This window comes from Pygocentrus nattereri, chromosome 18 (assembly GCF_015220715.1).
Source record: "Pygocentrus nattereri isolate fPygNat1 chromosome 18, fPygNat1.pri, whole genome shotgun sequence".
NCBI classification, from domain to species: Eukaryota; Metazoa; Chordata; class Actinopteri; order Characiformes; family Serrasalmidae; genus Pygocentrus; species Pygocentrus nattereri.
This window is the reverse complement of record NC_051228.1, coordinates 8,625,583-8,649,259: the sequence shown is the minus strand read 5'-3', so window position 1 is coordinate 8,649,259 and position 23,677 is coordinate 8,625,583. Positions and strand designations below refer to the sequence as shown.

General features: G+C 42.2%; 1 protein-coding gene and 1 pseudogene across 5 annotated transcripts in view; one reads left to right on the top strand and one right to left on the bottom strand.

Annotated features, from left to right (window-relative positions):
- cplane1 (ciliogenesis and planar polarity effector 1) overlaps positions 1–18,341 on the bottom strand; it is a 31,348-nt gene extending 13,007 nt beyond the window's left edge. For 2 of the 5 annotated variants that reach the window (XM_017711931.2, XM_037547503.1), the window contains exons 1-30: positions 18,185–18,330; positions 17,626–17,835; positions 17,360–17,495; positions 17,165–17,284; positions 16,854–17,086; positions 16,659–16,765; positions 16,421–16,577; positions 15,877–15,980; positions 15,607–15,789; positions 14,025–14,274; positions 13,771–13,920; positions 11,971–12,680; positions 11,688–11,878; positions 10,959–11,039; positions 10,686–10,850; positions 10,319–10,486; positions 9,975–10,203; positions 9,450–9,574; positions 9,080–9,297; positions 8,680–8,844; positions 8,437–8,572; positions 7,929–8,038; positions 7,661–7,807; positions 7,443–7,566; positions 3,157–3,478; positions 1,779–2,715; positions 1,049–1,203; positions 553–692; positions 313–416; positions 177–235 (exon numbers count right to left, since the gene is read on the bottom strand). In XM_017711931.2, coding sequence (XP_017567420.2) covers positions 177–235; positions 313–416; positions 553–692; positions 1,049–1,203; positions 1,779–2,715; positions 3,157–3,478; positions 7,443–7,566; positions 7,661–7,807; positions 7,929–8,038; positions 8,437–8,572; positions 8,680–8,844; positions 9,080–9,297; positions 9,450–9,574; positions 9,975–10,203; positions 10,319–10,486; positions 10,686–10,850; positions 10,959–11,039; positions 11,688–11,878; positions 11,971–12,680; positions 13,771–13,920; positions 14,025–14,274; positions 15,607–15,789; positions 15,877–15,980; positions 16,421–16,577; positions 16,659–16,765; positions 16,854–17,086; positions 17,165–17,284; positions 17,360–17,495; positions 17,626–17,706 — 5,807 coding nt within the window. In that variant the 5' untranslated portion in view covers positions 17,707–17,835; positions 18,185–18,330. Of the gene's footprint in view, positions 1–176; positions 236–312; positions 417–552; positions 693–1,048; positions 1,204–1,778; positions 2,716–3,156; positions 3,479–7,442; positions 7,567–7,660; positions 7,808–7,928; positions 8,039–8,436; positions 8,573–8,679; positions 8,845–9,079; positions 9,298–9,449; positions 9,575–9,974; positions 10,204–10,318; positions 10,487–10,685; positions 10,851–10,958; positions 11,040–11,687; positions 11,879–11,970; positions 12,681–13,770; positions 13,921–14,024; positions 14,275–15,606; positions 15,790–15,876; positions 15,981–16,420; positions 16,578–16,658; positions 16,766–16,853; positions 17,087–17,164; positions 17,285–17,359; positions 17,496–17,625; positions 17,836–17,959; positions 18,069–18,092 lie in introns of those variants that run through there. The other 3 variants (XM_017711933.2, XM_017711934.2, XM_017711935.2) reach the window with 3 other exon arrangements.
- Positions 18,342–21,415: 3,074 nt separating this feature from the next.
- Positions 21,416–22,327, top strand: LOC108435802 (annotated as a pseudogene).
- Positions 22,328–23,677: the final 1,350 nt, after the last annotated feature.

The following is a 23,677-nucleotide window of genomic DNA, read 5'->3' as shown; positions in this document are numbered from 1 at the left end:
AGGAGGTGCTGTGTTTACACTCAGACCATAGCAACCTGTATGACTCTGCCAGAATCCACTTATGGCTTTATGCTTATCGGCTAGAGCCAAGCCTAGGGATGCTTTAAATGTGCATGTTAAAAAAAGGGTTCTACAATATTAACATAATTTTAATTCAAGCACTGAACTGAACGCACTGAGATTCAGATGAGTCTTCAGTCGTCTCTGGGCATTCCAAATCTGCCAGTGTCAAAGGCTGTGGAAGAAAACAGTAAATCAATGAATATAGAAAGCAGCCACTATATCGTAATGTTATCAGGCAGTTGTGTTCACCTGCTCTCTGTGAGTGCTCTGTGTTCTGCTCTGGGTATTGATTTGAACAGAAACGTTTGGCCCATAGAAAGACCCTTCCAAGGTCTCCACAATACTGCTGTAATCTGCAACAAGAACATAAAAGACTTTGAAACATCAAGCTAAAAGGAGAAGATCAAAATTAAGCAGCAATCAAAAATCTTCAGTAGCGTAATCAAAGCAGTTCATTTTTCAGGCTGATAACTCCAGCAAGGTTCTCACCTTGCGATTCAGACACTGGGAGCAGTTCACTCGTTCTTCTATTGTCCTCTGTTTTCATCTCAGAATCAGAGGTTATGTCCTCATGCTCAGACAAGTGAGAGATGCTTTTGTCTTCCTGAACCTCCACAGACTCACACATCCTGCAGAATAAAACAATGCTAGAGAAAAACCGAACAGGTCTAGGTTTTCCATAAGCATCTAGGAACGAAGATGATTCTTAAATGGTAGAGCAAGCAACACAGCGAACCAGTTAAGATAATCAACTTGTTAAGATGATAATGGATGCCTTTGGGAAACTGGGAATGGGACAGTTTGGTTTGTGATCAGTGATTAGTTTAAAATATGTTTAGCAAGTCCCTTTCCTGAGGAACTCCTGTTTGCAGGACCTTAAAAGTTATATATTATTTATTATTTAGATTAAATCATTTATCAGGGGTTAAACAGAGCACAAGGCACAGTGCTGTGTGTTCATTCATGAAGCCCAACAGGTACTTACCTAGAGCTGTGTCCCTGCTGATGGTCCAGATCAGGCAGGGTGATAGGGGTCCCTCCTGAGGCAGTGTAGCCAGTGTCCACGCTGCGCTCTCTCTCCCTCTTCCAGCCAAAGTCGGGCTGAAGGACAGGAGCCACAGTTAACTCCATCTCAGGAACCTGTGTAAAGAAAGAAAACATGTTTAAGTAAAGCTTAAATAGTCTTCTTTTAGCTCCAAAGAATGCCTAATTGCAGCTATACTACTGATTCATTTAATATGTACCTAACCTACAAGAACTGAAAATTATTTGAACAACAAGTCGCACAAGAAGGAAAGACTCGTAGCTCAGGTATCCTGATGCGTGCAAATTCTCTGTGTCAGAGAAGTGCTTTGCGGTCATTAATCTAGTGTAAACTGTACTGACACAGAGCCAGAAAAAGGCTGTATTAAAAAGAGTTCGTATTTGTGTAAATGGCACAATTGGAGTCTCCCTCGTGTCTATGTCCTTGACATGTGTTTAACGCCTTCTGCCAGTATTTAGGGCTTCTGCTGTCAGTCATAAAACACTTCAGTTCACCCTTTATTTTCCTGCTGAGGCCCATAAAAAGTTGGTAGGCTAAAGTGAGACCTTCTGAAGCAAAAAGGCTCAGGAACAGATCTAAATCACCATCATTTGCAGCATTCAAAAGGTTTAAGACCAATCAATACAATTCAGAATAAAATAAGAGAGAAACATCTTAAATATTAACTCACTTTAAGCTGGGCGCAGTGCTTGTCAACTCCCAGGAGGGCAGCACTAAACCTCTGCTCCAACAGCCCAAGAGCGAAGAGCACCGCAGGAGCTGAGGCTTTGGCCCTGATGACCACAGGCTCGCCTGCACCCTCTGGCTTCTTTCTGCTGGGCTGAGTGACCAGGATGCTTCTGTCTGCCCAGCGGAGCATCCATTCCAGCAGCCTGCCCAGCTTGGGAAACTGAACTTCCATTTTGGAGTCCAGCTCCAGCTGATGGTCCACATCAGGGTGGGATATAGTCTTAACGGACCAGCGCTCTATTTGTGGAGTCCATGGGAACGAGTTCTGGACAGAGCTCATTTCTGCACTGACAACAGACCCCCTGAGTGGTGCCTCACTATGGGCTTGGCTACCACTCTGGCAACGGCTAAATAAACCTGGCTGTTTCCCAGGGGGAGGCTGAACAGCCATGCTGGTCCGAGTTGTGCGGGTCTCACTGAGTATAGATGGAGCGAGACCGATGGAGGGGGGTGGCTCAGGAGTTTCCGGAAGTGTTTGAAAGCAGTGGCCAGCGCAGAACACGGGGAGCAACACATCTCGTTTTCGGCCAGCTTTGCGACGTTTGAGCGCAGTCAACAAGTCGAAGGTGTCAGAGTGAAGCTCTCGATCATGCAGCTGTGATGAAAAGCTGCTCAGCAGAGGCAGCTCTGACTCCTCTGAGTCTAGGCTGTCCTTCTCCAATACATAGCTGAAGAAAAGCTCCAAAAAGCGAAGGTACTCCTCATCGTCAAGTTCAAACAACCACGTTCCCACAACTGGTAAGGAGTGATCTTTGTCACCTCCTTGTTCGGTAACTGACACCTGGACTCGTCCCTTGGTCACAGACTTGGAGCTTCGGTCTTCTTTTCTCTTAATTTTTAATCGTTCAGGGCTGTCCTGAGCTTTGGATGACTTGGAGCTGCAAACATAATCACAAAAGGAAAGCAAGCTTGGTTTTTAGCTCTTTCACAGTACAGACAAAATGAAGATATAACAGTAACAAGGTGACATGCCATGTTAAAATGATCTGACCAGTTCACAGACAAAAGCAGTGTTGCACTGTTATGCACTCACAGACTGTGTTTATGAACATGTATAGTCACACAATTGTTGATTTTCTAAGAATATAAATAAGTGAACATATACGTGAACACATTTCTCTACAGACTGTTAACTTATTTCCATTTAGAACCCCAAACATTTGCATACAACCTTTATTAACACTACTTCTGCATCATTAACTGTGTCTTACTACTATTGGAAGAGACTGTTGGTTATTTGTGCTCTTTGGCGATAATCAATAAGCTCTGAGTTTCGTTGTTAAGAGGAGATGTAACAGTAAAGACTTTAGTAAAAGTACCTATAAGGTGATCTGGCCTGCAGGTCTGGAGAAAGAGGCTCTGACAAAGTATCAGCAGTGTCCACCTCACTGCCCACTAGGAGTCGCTCACAGTCTGTCAGCGTGCTGTTACTCAAGCTAGTGCCCAGAGAGAATCGGCTTAATATCGTAGCGGCTCCTCCCCGCTCCTCTTCTTCATCTCTCTCCCAGAGATGCTGCTCCAGTGGAGCCAGAATCTTAGCCAAATGCCGCTCCTCTCGGCAGCGCTGCCTCCGCTGATCCTGTATCAGCAGCATCATTGTCTCTCGCTCCTCTTCCTCCTCACCACCACTAAGCTGCGTGGCTACACACAAATTGGTACATGTTACTGATAAGTAAATATAATCAATTTCATTCATAGCATAGCCGGTGGGGGAAAAAAAATCTATCTGCATTTTGTCATTTTTTTTATTTATTTTTATCCTTTGACAGAATAAAGAATGGAGCAATGGAAATAATTTGGAAAAAATCTTGTTTTATTCATTTTCAAATCAAAGCTAAATGTTTTTTTGTCCACCTGAAAAGTTATCAGTTTGGGGGTTTTGTCATAACAATAATGATACATGGAGATTTTCACAGTGGCTCAATTTCAAAACACTACTGTTGAAAAGTTTTCAATAACATTCGGATCCAGATAGAACTATAAAAATGTTTCTAATAAGCTAGTCAGGTGCCCTCTTAAAGGTTTCACAAGGTTAAAAGGAAGCTGTAAAATAAATGTCAGAAATAGAAGTTAACCAATGTATTAATATCCAGAGTAATTTTTCCAATGGTGATCAAATCAAAAAAGTTACTGGCAATAATAAATAATAAAAAAAGTCTTCTGGTGTTTATTTAATGACATCTAAATCAACATTTGTATTAGTATAAGAAGTTATTGTACACAGATTATTCTACCATTTGTTCAAGCTGAGGTCCCATAGTACAAAAAATATTTAAAACAACAATTAAGTATTCTGATCTTAGATATTCACAAGGATAATGATCTATTACGCCCAAGGCACTGAGATATAAATAACCTGAATATATATAAAATCATTATTTATAGGTTACTTTTTAAGAGGTGTCTGACCTAAACCTTAACCACTAATTTACACTTATGAAAAAAGCTTGCTTTGAAACCAGCCATTAGCGGGGTACTTTGTGTACTTCTGGCGCCGGTCCCAAGCCCGGATAAATGGTGAGGGTTGCGTCAGGAAGGGCATCCGGCATAAAACTTGTGCTAAAACTATCATGCGGATCACAAATATGATTGCCATACCGGATCGGTCGAGGCCCGGGTTAACAACGACCGCCTCCGGTGCTGTTGACCAGCAGGGTGCCGGTGGAAATTGGACTACTGTAGGTCGAAGACCATCAAAAAGGAGAGGAGGAAGGCGGGTTAGAAGGCAGCGAGAGAGAAAGAAAGGCAGGAGTGTGGAGGTTAGAGTAGGGACTCTGAACATAGGGACAATGACTGGTAAAGGCAGAGAGCTTGCAGACATGATGGAGAGAAGGAAGGTAGATATTCTGTCTGTCCAGAAGACCAGATGGAAAGGAAGCAAGGCCAGGAACACTGGAGGTGGATTCAAACTGTTCTATCATGGTGTAGAGAGGAAGAGAAATGGAGTATGGATAATCCTAAAGGAACAGCTTGTGAAAAGTGTTCTGGATGTAAAGAGAGTGTCAGACAGGATCATGAGCCTGAAGTTGGAGGTTGATGGTGTAATTTTGAATGTGGTCAGTTCATATGCACCACAGGTTGGTTGTCAGTTAGAGGAGAAAGAGGAATTTTGGAGTAAGATGGATGAAGTGGTAGATGGTATCCCTAGAGAGGATAGATTGGTGATTGGTGCACACTTCAAAGGACATGTTGGTGAAGGAAACAGAGGGGATGAAGAGGTGCTGGGTATGTATGGTGTGAAAGACAGAAATGCGGAAGGTCAGATGGTTGTAGATTTTAGAATAGAGAATAGAAATGGCTGTGGTGAACACGTATTTTCAGAAGAGGGAAGAACACAGGGTGACATACAAGAGTGGAGGGAGGTGCACACAGGTGGATTATATCCTTAGCAGGAGATGCCACCTAAAGGAGATTGGAGATTGTAAAGAGGTGCCAGGGGAAAGTGTAGCAAGGCAGCATAGGGTGGTTGTCTGTATAATGAGATTAGAAACAAAGAAGAGGAAGAGAGTGAAGACAGAGCCAAAGATTAGATGGTGGAAGCTGAAGGAGGAGGATGGTTGCAGGCAGTTCAGGGAAAAATTGCAACAGGCCCTTGGGGGCAGTGAGGAGCTACCTGAGGACTGGGAAACTACAGCTAAGGTGGTGAGAGAGACTGGCAAAAATGTGTTGGGTGTTTCGTCTGGTCAGAGGAAAGAAGACAAGGAAAGTTGGTGGTGGAATGAGGAAGTCCAGGAGAGTATTCAGAAGAAGAAGGCAGCTAAGAAAAAGTGGGATAACCAGAGAGATGAAGGAAGTAGGCAGGAGTACTGTGAGGCTAGTCGCACACCGAAAAGAATGGTGGCAAAGGCAAAGGCTCAGGCCTATGATGAGCTGTATGAGAGGCTGGACAGTAAAGAAGGAGTAAAGGACTTGTATCGCTTGGCTAAACAGAGAGATAGAGCTGGAAAGGATGTACAGCAGGTTAGGCTGATAAAGGATAGAGAGGGAAATGAACTAGTGAGTGAACAGAGAGTGTTGAGTAGATGGAAGGAGTACTTTGAAGAACTAATGAATGAGGAAAACGAGAGAGAGAGGAGGACAACGGGGGGAGAGATAGTGGATCAGGAAGTGCAGAGAATTAGTAAGGTGGAAGTGAGGGCAGCTTTAAAAAGGATGAAGAATGGAAAGGCAGCTGGTACAGATGACATACCTGTGGAGGTGTGGAGATGTTTAGGAGAGAAGGCAGTGGACTTTTTAACCAGGTTTTTTAACAAAATCCTGGAGAGTGAGAGGATGCCTGATGAGTGGAGAAGCAGTGTATTGGTCCCCATTTTTAATAACAAGGGTGATGTGCAGAGCTGCAGTAACTTCAGAGGTATAAAGTTGATGAGCCACAGCATGAAGGTATGGGAAAGAGTTGTTGAAGCAAGGCTAAGGCAAGAGGTTCAGATCAGTGAGAAGCAGTTTGGTTTCATGCCCAGAAAGAGTACCACAGATGCAATTTTTGCGTTGAGTGTTGGTAGAGAAGTACAGAGAAGGTCAGAAGGAGCTACATTGTGTCTTTGTGGATCTAGAGAAGGCATATGATAGGGTGCCAAGAGAGGAACTGTGGTACTGTATGAGGAAATCAGGTGTAGCTGAAAAGTATGTTAGGGTGGTGCAGGACATGTATGAGGATAGTGAGACAGTGGTGAGGTGTGCAGTTGGAGTGACAAATGGTTTCAAGGTGAAGGTAGGGTTACATCAGGGATCAGCTTTGAGCCCCTTCTTGTTTGCAATGGTGATGAACAGGTTGACAGATGAGGTCAGGCAGGAGGCTCCATGGACCATGATGTTTGCAGATGACATTGTAATCTGTGGTGAGAGTAGAGAGCATGTGGAAGAGAATGTGGAGAGGTGGAGGTTTGCACTGGTGAGGAGAGGAATGAAGGTCAGTAGAGACAAGATGGAATACATGTGTTTGAATGAGAGGGAGGCAGGTGGAAAGGTGAAGATGCAAGGAGTAGAAATGAGCAGATCAGAGGGACAGTGAAGGTGGAGCAGTTTGGAGATAAAGCCAGAGAGGCCAGGTTGAGATGGTTTGGACATGTGTTGAGGAGGAATAGTGGATATATTGGTCAAAGAATGTTGGAGATGGAGCTGCCGGGTAGAAGGAGAAGAGGTAGACCTCAGAGAAGGTTTATGGATGTAGTGAAGGTGGACATGGAGACGGTTGGTGTAAAAGTAGAGGAGGCAGTGGACAGGGCAAGATGGAGGCAGATGATCCGCTGTGGCGACCCCTAAAGGGAGCAGCCGAAAGAAGAAGAAGAAGAAGAAGAAAGCTTGCTTTGGTTTTTTCCATTTTCTTAATCCCTTTGATCTGTTTTAAAGGAAACTTGAAAGATTTATCTTAATCATGAGTTAAATTTAAAAAAAATTTTTTTTTACAAAAATGCTATCCCATATTTTCATGTTACTACCGAAACATACCAATTTGAACCTTGACTTTGGACTAATTTGGTAGAATGGTCCATATGAAACATCACAAACTTCTGAATGAAAGTGCCCAGAGAGTCTTATGTAGTGCACTCTATTGAAACTGTGTAGAGCACATTATAGGGAGGCTAAACCACCAGCCATATTTAACCTTGTTTTGAGGTCTGCACAGTGCAGGGTCTTAATCTTTGCATCAGTGAGCTGTACTTGTCCCGCAGAGGTACCCGGACAGACTCCTCCTCATCTGGAAATATCCTGACCAGTGTTTCTGCCACCTGCTCATTTGGGGAGAAGAAAGCACAACAGAGGTTTAGACACCAGCTGGAGTTGTTGATGGACACAGAGTATTCTGTATGGGCTGGTCTTTACCATTGGAATAGGAGGCAGTTCGGCCACAAGGCTGAGGGCCAAGTCCTGCAGTATCTCTTCAGCACCGAGGAAGCGGGAAAAGGGCAGCAGGCGGCAGACCCAGTGTAGGGCCTCTTCACACAGCTCGGACACACTAACATCTGTTAACTGCAACACCAAGCACTCCATATAGAAAAACACAGCACTGCCAGTCTCCTCTTAGAATATCTATAATGGAGTTATTAATTAACATTAAGGTTCTCTTGGGTGATTTTTTTGTGTAGTGCACCTCAGAGTCTTGAGACTTGGTCCTAGCAGTCTGATACTTTCTACAGGAAACAGTGAGCTTGTCACGAACATTTAGCATCCAGCACAGCCCACACAACTCCCTGAAGCACACTGATGAACCCAGGCAGACACAGGTAAACATTTATACACAGCAATCATTTGAAAAAAAAATTAAACTGGTTACACAATGATAGAGAGAATCACAAGCTAATATTAGAAATAACCTCACAAATATTGCGTTAGATAATGTGGTCAACATTGAAGGCCTAATGACATCTCAGATTCCCTCAGTGATAATTTTAGGAAATGACATTTAGTAGAACTTTAGGATTTGACATTAATTTCTGTCTGAGATATAGACTATGCAAATCTAAAACTTTGCATATTATCTACTAGTATCGATCAAATCTGAGATGGTTAGCTGAGAACCTTTTTTTTCTGTTAATGGTTACTTTCACATCTACACAGTGAGCCTCTGAGTCTATTATAACCTATAAAAACATACACACCTATGGTCTGTTTAGTAACGCTGTCCATGTCTCCATGGCCACTGTGCCCCAGGCGGAAAAACCCATGGCGATTAGTGAACTTCTTCAAGCCCTCCGGCAAGCTACCATCTTTAGATTCAACACTGTCTTTTCTGACCTGTTAATAAATCATCACCAGAAATGACCTACTTCTTTCAAATGAATTCAATTAATCTAGGAAGTGCAAGCTGAGGTGCTCAAATGAGAGGCAGCTAAAAGATGTACCTTGCAGAAGATCTGGCGGCAGCGGCGCAGGCTGCTTATGTACCACTGGGCAGCAGGCCGGGAGCAGTGGGCAGCTCTGAACAGCAGCAGCACTCGCTGCAACACTCCAGCAACATGGCAGCGCAACTCTCTCTCCAGGGCCAGCACCCCACCTTCAACTGAGTCCTAAGAAGAACGCAAATAATTATAGAAGAAGGTTTATATGGTAATAAGTGCACTCAGTGTCTGTCAAGTATCTGTTCTTGAGCCGCTGCTTAGTTTTCCAGCTGGTGATACAACTTTTTAATGATCAGTTAAAACAAAGTAATCAATCACCTACAGCTTTCATTCATTGTTAGCTGTATTGGCGCTTTTGAGCTACATATAGCCTATAGCTTAATGCAGTTTCTGTAGAGAGTACCTGTGTGTTAGGAGCAGGCTGTGGACAGTACAGAGGAGGTGCCGGTAGGTAGAATGCAGGAGGCACAAGCATGGCGAGTGAGGAAGCATGCTCTTTGGCTGAATCCAGCAGTTGGGTGAGGGGCTGAGAGACAACATCCACATCAGCCATGACTGAAGCCTTCAGGATCTCCTGCACTGAGGCCTGTAGTAACTCCATGTCTTCTACTTCCACTGTATCTGAGAGAGAACAGGGTCGGTGTAAATTTTGCAAAGAATGGACCTACAGAAATAGCCAAAATACACTTACATTACAAATAAAGTATGCTTGGTCTTTCTCCATTAAAGTTAACATTTTGGAGACATGAGGTTTCGTTAACTAAAGCACAAACCTGTTTTCAAAGCCTGGCCACTTCCATCAAACCCAGTCATGCAGCCCATTAATGACTCTAGCTGAGTCTGAAAGATGCTGCCTGGCTGCAGTTCTGCAGGGATGTGCAGCTCTTTCCATTTCAGCCTAAAGCAAAAAGGCAAAAACTCTTTATTTATCATCATTATAGATTAGCAGTAACTAACCCTTTTCCTGGAGATCTACCATCCTACAGGTTTTACCTCCAGCCCAAATGTAGCACACCTTATTGAGCTAATTAAGGCAATCATTTGATAAATAAGATTTGATGGATTAGTTTTGGAGCAAAAGTTGAAAGAAAGTAGACCTCCAGCAGCAGGGCTGATGACCATTAAATTAGGTTTGTGAATATCTTTTTTTTTCTTAAAGGACAGATCAAGGCATTTTTATGAAATCATAACTACCATTACAACCAAGCATCCCCAACGTTACATCTATAGGGCAAGATGCCAAAATATCCTAGCTGGGTATAAACCCTGAACCCTTGCTGGAGTAAGCAAAAACAGACCTGCTAAAGTCATAGTGCTGCCTGCAGTAGGTGGTGTAGGCCAGGCTAAGGGATGCAGCAGTCTTCCAGTCACCCAGCCTCTGAGCCAGCCACACAGCTTCAGGCATCAGCCCACCCAGCAGGAGGAGCTCCAGAGCATAGTCCACTGTCCACACCTCCGACAGGTGCTGTGATCGCACTGCACCCGCCACCCTACTCTGAGACAGCACCACCATGCGCCAGCCTGACACTGACACAGTACATAGTGTGAATTCTTCAGCAATCAATGGGAAATATCTGTATCTAGCTATTATCAGTAAACCCTTATCCAGGTTCTTATTAGGCTCTTGTGAGCTGATACTCACATGGAGGCAGGTGTAGAGGAGGCAGGATGTCCACACTGTGTGGTGGAAAGATGGCAAGCGGCTGGTTGGTAAAGTAGGAGGCCATAAACCTGCCCAGAGACTGCACCACTGCACAGGCAGCTTCGCTGTTCACCCACTGCGGAAGCCAGCCCCCAAAGTCCGTCTCATCTATGGAGGAGGATACTATGAGTATTGAATATCAACACACAGGGCTTCAGTTGCTGGTCACATATAATTAATAAGCCACAGAGAAAGGCCTGTCTCTCAAAGCAGTAAAATATATTTTAAAAATTGCTCATAATAAGAAAGAAAATGTACAGAGGTGACAGATTCTATTTTGGACTGTTGTTATTTATCTGGACCTTACCACAGTTTTCCTGGTCATCCTCTATCACTTGGCCACTTTGTGACTGTAACCGCCTGGCAAGGGAGTCACACATGGTCTGGGCCTCCCTTAGCCGATACTGGAACAGCTGGCCAAACAGAAGAGCCAGGCAGTAGCGTGTCTCAAGAAAACACGTCCGTGGGCCAACTGCACGACATGAATGGACAAGTGTCTATGACAGAAGCTAATGTGCATGTAATTTAATTCTAGCTGAAATGATCATAAAGTCAGCATGACGTGACATTAAGAGCCTACCCGTTTCTCTTTCTGCCCACAGCTGGACTCGCCATGCCTGGACACATTCACTGTATTCACCTAAAATGAAGTGCTGTTCTCCTGCAGTTAAAGAAATATGAGTCAGTCCACTGGAAATGCAAAGAGATTCTCTGCAAAGGACAAGGTTTTGAATACAATTAGAACAATTTATGAAAAGGCAAAGCACTTTGGGGGGCAAAAAAGAAGCAACAAACATCCTGCAAATGAAGCGAATCAATCCTCCACCCTTCTTATATCAAAAACAACTGCAATTTAAAAAAATAAAAGCCATTTTCTGTCTGAATTAACTTAAAGGGCCCATATCCTAAACTCCTGGCTAGGAGGGTTCTTTATAGTACTGAAAAAAGTTATTTAATTCATAGAAATAGTAGAACCCTATATGTGATATATATTGTGTTTCATTTAAAAAGCACTTCATGTTGGTACACTTCTAATAATCTTGCTAGTAACAGGTGGGGCTAAAGCGTAATAGAAGAATAAATGTGAATGTGTTGATTTTTGTGATAACACAAATACAAGATTTAGAATGTGCAGTTTTTGTAGCTTCCAACATGGATTGCACAGACTACGGAGTGGACAGTACAGTTGGAAACTTTAATTTTTATATAGTACATCAAACTTTCTTTTCACAAAAAGTGAGGAAACCCCACTTTTTTCAGTGATATGGGCCCTTTACATGTATGAACTTACTGGTTGACTAAGTCTGACCTGTTATGTTATGCAGGGCAGGGCTTTCCTCAAGATGATCTCCGGCTCTTTGTAGAGCTTCCTGGATTTGAGAAAGGATATCTGATATGTTCTCTAGTTCCTTGCTCTGGCTTGCCGGGTTTCTTTGATTGTATAACTCTGCCTGATATTGCAAGGCCTGCTTGTACAATTCCCTCCATATAGTTACCAATCTAAGAAAGATTAAAACATACAAGCACCAAATTAGCAAGAAAAACAGTCCTGCTTCACTATCTCTTTCAACAACCTTAAAAATCAAGGGAACCTGTTTGAGGGTCTGTTCAGCAGTGGTAGCTGTGACGTCACAGCTTCAGCCTCTTCACTTTCTTGTAATAGTGGGACAAAGAACATGTCTGAAGGACAGGGGGAACAATCATCCTGGTCCTGATGCACCGTCTTCTGAGGCAAAGTATATGTTTGATCCAGACTCTTAGACGCCTCCTGGAGAATAACAAGAGCTGCTGTGAAGTTCTTAGAGGAGCGAACGTTGGACACGGATGAAGGGAGAAAAAAATGTGCAAAACGTTGAATGAGGTCCACCACAATCCTTAAGCAGCTACGGCTTCCCTTATGAGGGGAGTCCCATGGTAGGAAGCAGAGCAGAGACTTGAGGAGGTCAAATACATGCGAGGTCCAGGTTCCTCTATCCTCCCTATATGGCTGCACCACTGGGAGAGCGATCCTGAGCACACGGGCCAAACGAATGACGCAGGAAACAGCATATCTCAGCAAACGCTCTCTCTGGTCCATGGTCCCACCATGGGACACTCCGAGAGCCCAGGCCGTCAGCAGGTTTTGGCGCACCACGGCTAGTTCCTCCAGAAGAGCCGAGGAGCCTTGCTCTAAGTCTTCTGGGTCAGCAAGCGGCTGAGCATGAAGGGTGTCAAACATCGAGGCGAATTCTAGTCGCCCACCGTCCTCCATAACTGAGCGCGTGTACTGGCCTACATCAGAGTCTTCGTCATCATCCTCAACCTGGAGAACAATAAAGAGCGAAAAGCTTGAGTATAGCTGGGCAATATTCTTTTCCAAATCAGCTACAGGTGCATCATCCCAGTGGGTGAGATTATGGTCTATCGGAGCTTTAACTGGGCCTGAAATTTTTTCAAACCCAATTCCAACCCAACACACAGCAAACTTCCAAACTTGAGCTAAGCCCAAAAAATTCTGTCCAAACTCAACCTGACCTCAACCAAATCATCAAGTTTTAAGTCCAGAACTGAGGTCAAGAAAATTCTGTCTGAAACTGCCCCAAACCCTTATCTTAAATAAACTGTAGTGTATTGTACAGTGTAGTGACAAAAATATTTCTTTAAAAAAAAAAAACAAAAAAAAAACATTTGCCTACAACAGCAACCCTATCTGGATTAAGCGGTCAATGACGACGATGATGAGTTGCCTACAAGTAAGTCTAACTCCCCTTTTTTCAATTTATTCATTCAGTAATGCTTCTAAACAACATCATAAACGTTTTTAGCCTGGATAACCTCTCGATTTACATTGACATAGCAAGATGTTAACATTTACTTGTTAAATTCTAAAACTATTTTGGTACACAGAACATGCTAATGCTTAACATGGAGTGGGGCTCATGGACCTCAGTACTAAATTCTGTCAACAACACAAGTATGTGACTCCAGCATGCCGGATTAAAACTGTTTTAAGGTAGTGAAAGCAGGGAGGAAGAATAAGGTAAGGAGTAAAACTAAAGCAAGGGTAAATGCAGGGCTGACATCTGTTAAAAGTAGCAGGCTGGCTGTGAGAAACCAAACTGTATTGAACACTGGCCTCCAGGACTGTATTTGTGCTGCTCAGCTATAGGCATAATTTGGCTCCTTACGAAATCTGCATTTTATAATTTGCAGTAGCACCCTCTAACAATGACGGTCACTGGCAAATCTTTGCGGTTGTGTATGCATTCTTTTCATCTGGAATGCTCACATTTATATTAGCTGCCTCCACAAACGTTACTTTAAAGGCTCACTGTATCTGCGTTTGATTTGCGATTGAAGTCTGTTACAGAAAACATGAAAACAAACTGCAACTCAGTAAGTAGTTAGCTGACCTGTGCTTTCTCAATCGTCAGTTTCAAGCCTCCTGCGTCTTGGAGAAATAGAGGTAGAGTTGATACAGACGAAGCTTTCTCTTTCAGTGCCAACAGACTAGCTGTGAACTTCAGAGTGGACATGGACTCCAGTCTGGACCTAACCTGGGGCTGAGCAACCACACAGTTATGCACACATTAGGAAATGTATGCACTTTTTGAAATAAACACACTGAAACTATCTCTCATATTTCTATATTGTCTACCCAACTCACCTGCTCTGACCCCAGGACCTTGCGCACTCTCTCCAGCCCCTGGGCTGTGTCCAGAAGGAGACTGCTCATCAGCGAAGCAGACGAGGGCTGGCTGGGCATTTTCAGCATGGTCACCATGTAGCCATCTGAAACTAGGAGGCAAGGCAGCCGTGGGTGCCAAGTTACAGAGTACCGCTGTCTCATTGGGTCACGGAGAGACACACTGGAGCTGGAGATGGTATCATCTGGGGGCTGCAAAGGCACTGGAGGTCTGTAAAGAGGACATTTAGTCATTTAACATAGGCAAAATACTCAACAGAACACTAGTTCTCATGCATATGGACTTACATGCATTACAGGGTGTAAAATATCCTTCATTATTTTAATGAAACATGCTGAAAAAAAACTAGAGAACTGCATCAGTATGCAGTCTCAAACCAGTGGCGCCAAAAGCCGTAAACGTGTTTTGGGATCATTAGTGACAAAACTGTACTTCTCTAGTACTTACATGTAACAGAGCACAAAATGACCATGTTGGAAGAGGAAAAAGAGAGAGCAGATGACTAGAAGATGTAGGAAAAGAAGAAAGGATGATGAAAGAGGACAGGGATCAGAAAAAGAAAACCAGTAAAACCAACAATGAAAAGAAAATGTGTTAAATGGATTTGGATTAACAGAGAAGCAGAAAAAAAAAAACAGCACAGCAACAATGCACTTTTCCTAATAAGGGTCATCCATCATATGACACTAAAACAATGCCCTTCATGTGTGTTGAGCATCAGGATTATGTCTGGATAGAGATCAAAGTCCCCAAGATTTAAAAATGATTTAAAATGGATTTAAAATCAATCACTAAACCACTTCAGGGAATGATCTGAGACACATTTGAGTCAGATATTAGACAAGTGTGAGTAACTCCATATCTCCAAACCACATTCAACAACCAAAACTAATCCCCGTGCTATGACGCTGCTGCCTCTCCCTGCTGTTGTGCACATGGAATAAATGCCCAGCTGAGTGCCACTTGACTCAGAAGAGTGTTTCCTCTGAGTTTACCTCAGCAGGGTTTTAGGTCCAATATGCTTGAAGCTCTTTGGTTCCTGTTTACTTCACCTCACTGTTATCTATTGTCTCGCTGCAATAGAATACGTTTTAACGCATGTGGCTCATAACCATGATGGCTAAACTGAAGGCTAATTAAACAGCCATCTTCTTGTAAATATCAGTGTGAAGTCGGTCTAAGAATATGAATAATAGAGAACAAGAAAAACTAGTAATGCCAATGGCGAGTAGCTGTTTTTTATAAGCTAATAACAATCAGATTTAAATCTGAGGAAGTGGAGACGCATTTGATTATCAAGTGTAAATGCAAGTGGTTACAATCCAGATGCAGGTCACATGAAAAGAACATGTACAAACAGGGTCAATGATGCAACTTTACAGTGTCCAATCAGCATCTTTAATACAGAACACAGCTGCAGTAAAGCATCAGCAACAGCCAACTCCTCACTTTTGTCTCAGTAAACATGATTTTACCAAAAATATTTCTTATATCTTACTGATGTCAAACTATATTAAAGACCCTGCCATCAATTCCACTCACCTGTAAGTGATCAGCGGGTGAAGAGGCAGGAAGTGTGCCGGGCCGAACTCAATGTCACACCCTGTGGTGGAAAGAGAGACCAGACCACCCAAGCGTGCCAGCAAGAGGAGAGAGCCTCTCTTCAACACACAGCCAAGATAGAGCCCTCCTGGACTCCAGCTTACACAGCCCACCCAATATGACCTGCACATAACGGCAGGTCATTAAAAGTGGCTACGGTTTAAAACATGACTGGCATATGCAGAATTACCACGCTGGCTTGTTATTTACCTCACATATTTTGATGGGATGTTGAGCTTCTTACTGCCACATCCACCTAGTGAGCTGGATATGGTCACAAAGTTCTGGACGCTTATGTACAATACCTGAGTAGCCTGTAAGGTACAGAGCAAAATATGCCGACAGGCAGTTAAGAAGCCTGGTATGATTATATATTTTTAAATGTATATCTCGGCAAGTAAAATAATCTTATATCTCACCAAATATCTAATATTTTATATTTGGAGATGGTTGAGAATATTAAAAGAGATCCAACTTCTTTCTAAATGTTTTTTAGTTGTTTTTCTATTAGTTTTGCTTTTTTTACTATTTAGTAAAAGCATTTTTCCATTAAAAGATTTTCTTGCTTGATTTAAACAAGTTCAAAAAAGCAACATTTCCCACATTATATACTTAAACAAGTTAAAAAATATGCAGAAATTAAGTTAAAGAACCTTACAGTAGTTTTACAACCTTCATATTCTTACTACATTTTTTTATGATTTCTCTTGCAAAGATATATGTCTTTGCACTGGAAAGAGGGGGTTTCACTTACCCTTGGATCTTTCTGGTTAAGGATTATTGCCAACAGTTGTCCATCAGGTGAGAAAGCTGGCACCAGTGCTCCTCTTGACTTTACAGGTCGACATGCAGGGACAAGGTGGTTGAGTGGATAGGTCTTGGTGGCCCACCGTACACTGTAACCTTCCAAACTGTAATAAAGACGGATGTTTATTAAATTAACTCAAAAGCAACAAAACATTACAGAGACATGTGAGAGCAGGCAATCAAACCTGAGTTTCCTCTCCCACGTCTGTTCCCACTGAATCTTCAGGAAAGTGACAATCAGCTCCTCTCCACTGGTGAAGACAAAGGCACTCAGGCAAACATCACCCACAGCCTGAATAAGAGCAGAGAATAAGATAATGCTTGAAAAAGCAGCCCGACACTCTGTACAACCAATGAAACAGAACCTCAGTTGCTGTCACCTGGCTCTGGACAAACACAGAGTGAACAGATGCCTCCTTGTCTTTAGAAGAGGGCAGCTGGGCATTTTCTGATGATGCTATCTGACTCCAGCGGCCCTTGATGATGCCGTCACGCAGGCTGCTCAGATCCTGAGGCACCATGCATTCCCAGAGGAAAACTAGGCCAGTGACAGTGACCAGGAGAACCCTCTGTCCATCTCCCGACACCAGTAGAGTGGGGCGCGGTGAAGTCGCTATGTAAGCATTAAACAGGTCAGTGCGATACTTCTACATACAAACGAAGGGGAAGAGTTCACAATAACTACACTGACCTTTACCAGTAGAGGCCAGCTCATTTACTGCAGACACGGCTGTGACCATCTTTAGGGAGTCTTTGTCTCGGTTCCACAGAAAAAGCTCTCCAGAGACTAATATTCCAGCCAGCCACATACCTAAAATAAGCACAGAGCAAATCAGACACTTCAATGCATCACAAACGCTGTGGAACATTTGGGCTCAGGGCTCACCATTCTGCGACCCGCACATGGTCAGCACTCTTGGCAACAAAGGCTGAAGTTTTGGGGTCTTCTTTTTGGTCTGCCCTGATACTAGATTGATCTCACTGATCCGGGTGTCATCCAACAGAAAGACACCTTCCCTCTCCTGAAAAACAAAACAGTCAGAAGGCGGCTTCACTTGTGCTGTGAAAGGAGTTATCAGATGATAGAAATCACTCAACGTCACGAAACACTCTCAGATCAACTTCAAGCACCGTGAAAACTGTCAGTCTCACCTTGCCGAGCCAGCAGAATTTCGGCCATGGCTTTTTCCGTTTGATGCTGGACGAGAGAAGGACCTCGAACTTTATCTCCATATCTGCAGAGCCTGAGAGGCCGTCCTAACTCTCTTTCTTGGGTTTTCAAATCAGTGCCATCCATGTTCTGACTGAGGTCATGCTGAGCAAATCATCGGAGCCGAACAGCAAGTCGTGTCTTAGAAACATCTGAAATTAAAGAGGACGTGTAGTTTAGTTTAGCGGCGATCTAACACCGCTACCAGCTGCATAGGGGAACCTTAAACTTCACCTAAAAATGTCGACCTAAAAACCGACTTTTCCACTCACGGACCTACAAGTGAGGCGCGTGTTGAAACCACAACTGCTGGCTAAATAGCAAACGGAACTTAGTAGCTTTACGTTTCAAAAGGTGTTCATTATTTTACGCCATAAAGCTGTTTTATCTCACTTTTAGCGCCACTAACCTTTCGGCAATAAGGACCGTTAGCGGTTTTAGCTATTTAGCTAACGCTAGCTGGTCAGTTAGTACCTCAAACGAAGAAGTAAACGGTCAAACCTGCAACACGTATGCAGCACTGGTTTAATTTCCATGTCTAATATATTCTTACTGTAACTCCATCATCATACAGCACATTTAAGGTAGCTAGTTCCCGTTTGTTTACAGTCCACAGGCGCTCTTTTTCGGAAACTCGCTCCGCTTCCAGAGCTACACAGCGCTGAACTATAATTCCCATGATTCCAGGTTCGTTGCCATGGAGCGGGACGCAACCGTGAAGACACACCCACACATTTTGTGTACAACGTTGTCGTTGTAAATGAGTTGTTGTGCATCGCTGCTGTTCAAAGAAGTATCTCCTAAATGGTCATTTTACAGGAGAGAAGACGTATATATGTATATATTCAGATCATCTGTTCTTATGTATATGATATTTTCCCATAATGATTAGATACTGAAGATGTCAAGTAAACTTATGAAATAAAGACCTTTACCATTCATTTTCTGCCTAGAAAAATATATAAATATCCACTTTCTTCTACACAAAAGATACAGAAATACTCATTAAGAAATTGAAATCTCTCAACAACAATTTTAAATGGATGTTTATGCAAAGAAGATTAGTAACCTTTATTCTCGATATTGCCAGAATACAAAAAAAACAAAACAAAAAAACAAAACAAAACAAAAAAAAAACACGATATTTTAGCTTCATCATGATGATTTGTGAATTGTTTTGTTAAATGAGCCCTTGCAATGGAAAACAGCTCATGTAAAACTCACATAGGTATGGTATGGCATTGTTTAATGTAATACATTTACAATAAAGGGGTCATTAAATATAAATAAAGCATAGTTTAGCTTTTAAATGGAAAAGGTTGGAAGATAAACAGAAAAGAAAATAACTGATAATCTAAAGATATATTTGTACATTTATGTTCAAGAATGTCAGTTTCCTCAATAAAAAGTCCATATTCCTTCTAACACTCAGTATCATCAATAAAAGCTGTACCATCAATATCAGTATTGTGCATCATCTGTACCGTCAATATCAGTACTGTATATCGTCACTAGCTGCTGCATATTCTTTGATTATGACAGCTGCAAATTTAACAAGAAATCCACTATAGGTCAATAAAAAAACAGGGTTCAAAAGCTGTTTAGCTAATATATTATTATGAAAGGAAGAATGATTTATCCTTAAATTGAATTTCCTTATTATTCCAAATAATACTTTTATGAGGGGGGAAATTGTGCAAGAAGCCAGTGTTCATGCCAGCAGAGCCTGTTCATGAAATTTTGGTTTCTAAATGGATGTAATATTGGATGATGGCCCATTCTCAGCACAGCAGTGACACTCGTATGGTAGTAGCATGGTATTGTGTGTCCACCACCCAAAAACATCTAGCTAATAGTGGCTCTGTGGTCAGAAACTGACCGCTGACAATGGGTTGTGCACAAATTGCGCACGGCTATATTTACCGCACACCAGCAAGGGGTGCACCAGCACAATGTCTATTTATTCACTTTGGCATAACTGGCCACATATGCATGGTGTCCATATAAGTATATACGTAATGTCCACACACACACAAGCTATAGAACAGGTTCTACTGAAGAGCTCAGTGAATTTTAACATGGCACGGTCATAGTTAGTTTGTCATTTCTGCCCTGCTAGAGCTGCCCTGGTCAACTGCAAATGCTATTATTGTGATATGGAAGCAGGTTGGAGCAACAACAGCTCAGCAACAGAGCAGTAAATCATGCAAACTCACAAACCAAGTGTAGCCAAGGGCCACTGAGTGTAATGTTGTATCAGTCACTACAAAGTTCCAAACTGCCTCTTGAAGCAACATCAACAAGAACTATGGGACTGCTTCATAAAACAGTTTCCATGGCTGAGCAGCTGCCTAAGATCACTATCTGCAATGCCAAGTGTCGGATGGAGCAGTGTGAAGCTCACTGCTACTGGACTCTGGAGCAGTGGAAACGTGTTCTCCGTAATGATGAATCACCCTTCGCTATCTAGCAGTCTGATGGACTAATCTGGGTTTGGTGGGTTCCACCATCTGGTGCTGTTTCGTAGGGTTTGGGCCCCTTAGTTCCAGTGAAGGGTAGTGTTAATGCTACAGTATACAAGACAATTTAGACAAATATGCTTCCAACTTTGGGGCCACAGTTTGGGGAAGACCTAACTGAATGGTGATTATGAAGCTGTTACATCTGCAACTGGGAGCAATCTCACATTAATGCCTGGGTTTTTGGAGTGGAATGTCCAAAAACCTTATATGGGTGTGATGGTCAAACATCCTAGATACCTCAACATTTGGTGTGTCTGATTAAATATCATCTTCAACTCTGCACTTCATCCTTTGCATAAGTGGAAAATCTCCTTATTCTAACTCACTAGAAATGCTTCACTGCTCTGATTTTCAAAAGCTTTTCCAAAGGTGTTCAGTAGCGTCAAGGACTGGACTGTTTTCTCACAAATGGATTTCCCAAACAGCCAAAACAGTGAAATCTCTTGTTGTGATTTCTGAAAAAAATCAATACACACTGAGCACAGTTCCTGGTAGTGGACTTCACTTTTTGACCACCTGTACAGCTGTAGCAGATGTTTGTAAGATAAGATAAGAGAATGATTTAGAAGTGATAATAGGTATTGACAGAAGTGGGCAAGATGATGATATTTTAGCTTCATCATGACATATTTTTCTTTATTGTGGTAAATAATATTCTTGAGCAGGCTGTGGGTGTCATCGGGACTTAAAGAAAACTGACCAACTGCATGTCTGACTAAAAAGAGCATTAGTGGTCTGTATGAATTGTATTTAGGGCAGTGCTGTATGTAAACAGTTGAATAAAATCATCATACCCAGACTTTTTCAAAGCTTTGTGCCTGTGTCAAAATATTGTCTTGCAAACACTATTTCACCCAGTGAACCACTAATTCACACCTAGGTAATGATTTACTGTAGTGATCGTCCAATTGCCATTGTAGTATTTTTGCAATAATGTTCTTTACTACATATGCTAGATGATTCTGGCTCCACAGACTAACTGAAGAAAACCATTCATATGAAATGTAAAGTGGCCTGCTTGTACTCTCAGTGTAACTTGTTCTGAGTGAAACAGTGGAAGCAAATCTGCAGAATCTACATTCCTACAAAGTGGGAGGAGATTTGAATGGCTGTATCCATGGCCACACTGATGAAATTGGTGCCTGGTGATGTCACTGTCATTATAAACTCAACATTCTGTGCCATAGACACCCAAACAGGAGACGTTGAAATGGATGCACAGGAGTGGATGAAATCTATAATAAGAGGCTTTATGTGTCTGGCTGGGACTGCTGACAACAACTGGCTGGGTTTCCGCTCTCTGCCGACATCCAGAGGTCAGCTCCAAACCAGTGACGTCCCATTTGTCAACTTGGCTTTATCCAATCTAATTGCAAATTACATGGTGGACTTGCCAGACACCCTGGACTTTACAAACAACTTCTTGTAGGGCAAGAAGTATTGTGGTGCCTTCAATTTTTGCTCAGACCTCTTAGAGACCAGCAGCATCTTCACCACCCTGTTCATCACTGTGTTCTGGCATCAGAAGCTTGTGGGTTCTCTTAGGCGTGGAGGGGATCCTGTGCAGATGGACGACATACGCCTTGTTGCAGCACTGCTGGCTGTGAGCTGGACTGTAGCTGTTGGGTTCAGCAGTCCCCATTTCTTCTCTGCCTCTGAGAAGAACGGGAACAAGACTGCAGTTAAGTGCATAGAAGACTTTCATTCTCATGAAGCCAAGCAAACCTACGAGCTCCTGTAACTCATATGTGCAAACATTGTTCCCATTCTCAGCATTTTTTTCGCCAGCATCCAGATCACAATTATGCTGCTGCAGATTGAGAAGCGAACCAAGGTCTACAAAGGCAACACTTTAGCCAAGAAAAGTAAAAACATGCTGACAGATTCTGCAGGATGCCCACAAAGACCATCAGAAGCAGTCCTGAGGTCCAACACTGTGGTACCAGGTGTCCAATCGTCCCACGCCAGATCCAGCTCATCTTCAGGAAGCCTGCTGAGGGCTGCCAAGAGTGTGGTAGCAGTGGCCACTATTTTCCTGATCTGCTGGTTCACTCACCTGGTTCTCAGCAAATCAGCTCTGTTAAGGAGTCCACTCTGGTGGTGGAATTCGCAAGTTACATAGGAGCAGTTTACACATGTATCATCCCTTACATTTACCTGCATGGGGTGAAGAAGCTGAACTGTTCCTGCAGGGCTGAAGATCAGCTTGTCAGGATTAGTACTGCTCTCCGTAACCAGGACAAGATGGGACAAGAGGAGAAATCAGCAGGCTGTAACGGGACCTGACATGGTAGCACACTGTATGCAGATAAAGACAACGGTGGAAAGTGATGAATATTTTCTATATATGCACAATCCTGAACATAAACTATCCTCTCCAGAGAACAAACTTAAACATGGCATTGCTGTGCAAATATGATTGCTTCATCTCTATTTTAACATATTGGGAAAAAAATAAAATACACAAATATTGAAAGTGCTATAACTTTTGCACAGGTCACGTTTTATGTATTTTATGGTATTTATTTTCTAATTGTGCACTCAAATGTGCAGAGGTGTGGTCTCTGTAGAGGATGAGCTAACTTCTCAATGTGAAAAGGGGTGCACAAACTTTTGCCCACAACTGTATACTCTCTATATGCATACAATATATGTTTTAGATCAATTATACTGTTCAACTGTGTACTTCATTACCTGTACTGTCCAAATATAGACCTCTAAATAGATTTAAATATTTGAGTATTTTTAAATAGCATCTCACTTTATTTTGATTACAGCATGAATAAAGCATTACTGCATTGTAATTTGTAGTTTCCTAATTAGATTTTATCAGTAAAATTATAAGCTTGTATATGCCATTACAACATGTAATGCCCATCTTAAACACAATTTATTACATACAATTATTCATTTGTTTATTTGCACCATAAGACAATTACTTTTTCTTTTACTTTGAGGTAAAACTGTTTTAATCTTATCTCAATTTACCATCAGTGCCCTTTTAATATTGGCAGTCTGCTCTGGCTTTCGGGGCCAAATGTCCCACTAATAATAATTCTATCCTAATGTCATTAGAGGCATCATAAATTGAGCTACCTACATAATTATATGTTATGACAAGTAATGACCGTCAACAAAGCAGCAGGAAATCATACCTGCATCACAGGGGGAGCTGGGGCAGCCAATTTATTGACCTGCAGGGAACAATCCATATTAAAATCATTATAAATCCATGCAGCAATAAACCAATCCAATTAGACTATTCTGCAAACAACAATTAATAAGTGAAAATTAAAATGAGGCTAAGTTGTCTTTTATTTTATTTGCCAAATATGCCATAGTATGGAATTAATCATGTATTTAGAATTAAGTAAAAAAAGTAAGAAACTACCCATTTATTTCACTTCCAGTCAAATCCGCTATTAAATACAAGTTCATTTTCAGTGTCAGAAACAAAAACTGAAAAAATATT